The sequence below is a fragment of the Lolium rigidum genome, chromosome 1 (assembly GCF_022539505.1).
Source record: "Lolium rigidum isolate FL_2022 chromosome 1, APGP_CSIRO_Lrig_0.1, whole genome shotgun sequence".
Lineage (NCBI taxonomy): Eukaryota > Viridiplantae > Streptophyta > Magnoliopsida > Poales > Poaceae > Lolium > Lolium rigidum.
The window spans coordinates 142,181,255-142,185,635 of record NC_061508.1 but is presented as its reverse complement, the minus strand read 5'-3'; the positions used below and the strand labels follow the sequence as shown (position 1 = coordinate 142,185,635).

Here is a 4,381-nt window from a genome sequence, read left to right as displayed (position 1 = left end):
GTGAGGTGCCAAAGACCATACCGACGAGTTTACATGGACATTGTGGTTGCTTTTAGAGTAAAACAGGAAGCAGCTCAACCAGGGGCTCATGCTACGAAATGTGCAGGACGTACGGCATATAGTTTGAAAAGCCCTGCATTTTCTACAGAAGCTCCTTGCGGGTGATCTAAATTACTAACGTACGATGGCCGGTTTCCTGCGTACCATGAGCTTGGTAATATACCACCAAACTTGCGAAAAGTGTCTTTGACACATGGGCACCAGTGCTCTTCTCCCTTTCAGATTTTTGAAAACTTCAAAATTTCACTTTTCTAAGTTTAAAAAAATTATGACGTTAAATATATAGATAGATAGATACAGGTGGGATGTATACAAAAAAGTCCCGTTAAAAAATACTGTGTATTTTGAACAATATTAAAAAGAAAAATTTCTGACAATAAATGGTACTGAAATAGTATTATAATAGTGTATCCTTTTGTCAGAAATTTGTTTTTTTTTTGTATTTCCTAAAATTTAAAGTATTTTTTACTAGGACCTTTTTGTATACACTTCTCATGAACATATCTATCCACATATTTAACGCCATAATTTTTGAAAATATAAAAGTGTGAGATTTTGAAATTTTTAAAAAGCTGAAAGTGGAGGGAGCACTGGTGCCCATGTGCACCAAATCCCTGTCCACTTGGCCATTTAAAAGTAAGAGAGAATGTGGCCAAAAGTGGCAAGCCAAACCCACGTACTACAAGTTGGTTTTGCCCGTCCCCACCTGAAACCGTGTATATATGCGTCCTCGCAGCTCGTCTCTAGCTCTTCCACAAGCACAAGTACAAGCACAAACACAGACGAGGCTACTGCGACACACGCCTACGCTCTTTCGAGACAGCTAGAGAGTGATCGAGATGAAGGTGGAGGTGGTGGAGTCGACGCTGGTGGCGCCGAGCGAGGAGACGCCGCGGCTGGGGCTGTGGCTCTCCAACCTCGACCTGGCCGTGCCCAAGACGCACACGCCGCTGGTCTACTACTACCCGGCCCCGACGCCGCCAGCGCCAGGAGGCGCAGACGGCGAGGACTTCTTCTCGCCGGACCGGATCAGGGAGGCGCTTGCCAAGGCTCTGGTGCTCTTCTACCCGCTGGCCGGGCGGCTCGGCGTGGACGAAGGCGGTCGGCTGCAGATAGACTGCAACGGCGAGGGCGCGCTCTTCGTCGTCGCAAGGGCTGACTGCACCGGGGAGAACCTCTTCGGTAGCAACTACGAGCCCTCGCCGGAGATCAGGCGCATGTTCGTGCCGTTCGCGCCGTCCGGCGACCCGCCCTGCCTTATGGCTATGTTTCAGGTGACACATGACCCCATCAGCCCTGTCCTAATTCTCGTCTTCGATTCCCTCTCATGTCTTTTGCCGTTGACGTATTTAGGTGGTCCTCCGTACCTTCCTTAGATTCGCTTGAAAATTTCGTCCACATAATTGTGATCTTTATGTTGAGATATTTAAAAAAAAAATCCGTCCAATTCATGAAAAGTATTTCGATGCGTAGTGCGTGACTACGTACTTCAAGGGTCGTCGGCAGCTTAAATTTTGTACCCATGTTGCCTTGGAAAAGACGTATCCTCACCTCACACGAGGACAAACCTTGTATGGCGATTGGCGAGGGACGGAGAACCCAAATGATACTGAGCATAGGGATAACTGTATACATACATAGAAAAATACGAAATGACAAGGTAACCTTGAAGAACATTGAGAAAGACGGTTCATAGAAATATTCTGTCACGGCGCCCCTTGAGATAATGGTCATTCGCCATGGCACCACGCAATCCCTAGATATTAGTGAATTGATGTTCGTGTATAAAAAGTTAAAAACACCAATTTGCAGCGGCAAATGACTCTCAAAAGAATAATGATGGGACAAAAAGAAAGACTGTCTAATCTCAGTTGTAAGAAAAATAAGTAGTTTAACATCCCGATAGTGTTTTTTTTCTGAAACGGGGGATCCCTTGCGTCTGCATCAATTGATGCATACGGCTGTCTTTATTTAAATAAAATCGATCTTACATGAGTATTCAAATGTTCTCCTCATCAACGCATATAGCTATAGTGTCCTCAGGAATCAAAAGATGAGGTTAGAAAACAAAAGAATATATGAAGGAGAATAAAGTTGGATGCCCCAAACATTCGATAGAGCAATTGAGGGGCTAGTATGATGGGGCAAGCATCGTAAACATACGTAATATGTATTTGTGAGTGTTTGTGTCTGTATTGTGTTCCTCAAAAGAAAAAAAGAAAAACGAAAAATGCGACAAGAATTATGGAACGGGAAGTAGCAAAATGTTAGCCTAGAAAAATTCTTTTTCTCTTTCTTGTTATGGATCCGATGATATCTATGTTGTTGAGCTGACTGAAGTGCACATGTATGACACACATATCCACAAACATGATAAATTCTCCGTCCAAAAAAATATCATAAATTTTTTAATATATCTAGACATGACTTCGTGCATAGATAGGTAATTTAAATAAGTCGCTGGCATCTTTTTTTTTTAGAATGGAGGGAATAGAAGATTTATCATAGTGCTAGTTGTTATTTCTGATTGAGAAACCTTGATCGTGACGGTGAATATATCCATGGAACTTATGGGCCTAAAACAGCTCCCTTGCCGTGAGTTTCTCATCAATTAGAACATGATGATGTAGACTTGCAGTTTGCATTATCGGGTATGTAATCGCATCGCCGTTATTTATCTGCAAGTGGATATGCAGAGGCCGGAGCTTCGCTCTCCATTTTTCGAAAAAAAAATCTGCAAGTGGATTTTGTAAATCCAAATGTGCCATCGTCCCATACGATCTTTTCTAACGTGTGGATTGTTTGTGCATGGATGGACTCTTCGTTGCAGGTGACCTTCCTCAAGTGCGGTGGAGTAGTGCTGGGCACCGGAATCCACCACGTGACAATGGACGGCGTGGGCGCCTTCCACTTCATCCAGACGTGGACGGGGCTGGCGCGCGGCCTCGCCGTCCCCGACGCGTGCCCATCGCCGCCGTTCCACGACCGCACGCTCCTCCGCCCACGGTCGCCGCCGCACGCCGACTTCGACCACCCGGTCTACTCCCCGGCGTACCTCAACGGCCTCCCGCGCCCCTTCGTGACCCGCGTCTATTCTATCTCTACGAAGCTCCTCGCCGACCTCAAGTCCCGGTGCGCGCCGGGCGTGTCCACCTACGGCGCCGTCACCGCGCACCTTTGGCGCTGCATGTGCGTCGCCCGCGGGCTCGCCCCGGAGTCCGACACCCGCCTCCGCGTGCCGGCCAACATCCGCCACCGCCTCCGCCCGCCGCTCCCGCGCCAGTTCTTCGGAAACGCCATCGTGCGCGACCTCGTCACCGTCAAGGTGGGCGACGTCCTCGCCCAGCCGCTGGGGTTCGTGGCCGACACGATCAGGAAGGCCGTGGAGCACGTCGACGACGCGTACGTGCGCTCCGTGGTCGACTACCTGGAGCTGGAATCCGAGAAGGGCAGCCAGGCGGCGCGCGGGCAGCTCATGCCGGAGTCCGACCTGTGGGTGGTCAGCTGGCTGGGGATGCCCATGTACGACGCCGACTTCGGCTGGGGCGCGCCCAAGTTCGTCGCGCCCGCGCAGATGTTCGGCAGCGGCACGGCCTACGTCACGCAGCGCGCCCACAGGGACGACGGCATAGCCGTGCTGTTCGCGCTCGAGCCCGAGTATCTCAAGTGCTTCGAGGACGTCTTCTACGGGGAGTGACGACAGCCGTTGGTTCTTCGCTGTATCGATCAGCCTCATTCTGTATCTAGCGTTTACTCCTGTATTTGGTGAATGTGTATGTATCACGTCGATCCGGTCGGTATTCGTTTGGGGTTTCCGGTCTATACCTGTATTTTTCTTGAATGTGAATCGAGGTCAAGAGGATGCAGAAACTTCATGGGCCAATTTGGTTCCTAAAACTTTGATTGAGCATATTAATCACTCATTTAGGTTTTTTTAAGGCGGCCTCGTCGGCATTTTGGTGAATTGGAATAGTTTGTATCAGGAAATAACATAGTTTAAAATAGCCGGCTATAGCCGGGCTATAGCCCGCTATAGCCCGCTATAGCCTTTCCCGCATGGTGCGGCTAACTGCATTAGCCCGCTAAAAGGTGCTAAAGTCCTTAAATAGCCGGCTATAGCCAGGCTATAGCCGGGCTATAGCTGTTTTGGAAGACCGCGGCTATATCCTGTAGCCGGCTATTTTAAACATTGGGAAATAAAGTGCTGGTTTTTGTTGAAAAATAACACGAGAAAGGTATGTTTTTGGTTTTTCAAGTTGTCGCACAGTTTACATTTGGTCTATCCACTTCCAGTACGTAGTATAAGGTCCGATCATGGCAC

The 4,381-nt window shown here is 48.5% G+C and overlaps 1 protein-coding gene across 1 annotated transcript; it reads left to right on the top strand.

Annotated features, from left to right (window-relative positions):
• Nucleotides 1-759: 759 nt before the first annotated feature.
• Nucleotides 760-3,961, top strand: LOC124682253 (putrescine hydroxycinnamoyltransferase 1-like). The gene is made up of 2 exons (XM_047217001.1): nt 760-1,334; nt 2,891-3,961. The coding sequence occupies exons 1-2, from the start codon at nt 900-902 to the stop codon at nt 3,755-3,757; spliced, it is 1,302 nt and encodes a 433-aa protein (XP_047072957.1). The 5' UTR covers nt 760-899; the 3' UTR covers nt 3,758-3,961.
• The last annotated feature ends 420 nt before the right edge of the window (nt 3,962-4,381 follow it).

What these genes read in the sequence shown, in the direction of transcription:
- LOC124682253 (XM_047217001.1), top strand. Translation starts at nt 900, where the DNA reads ATGAAGGTGGAGGTGGTGGAGTCGACGCTGGTGGCGCCGAGCGAGGAG. An exon ending in GCCTTATGGCTATGTTTCAG is followed by an intron (nt 1,335 to 2,890) that starts GTGACACATGAC and finishes TCTTCGTTGCAG; the next exon opens with GTGACCTTCCTCAAGTGCGG.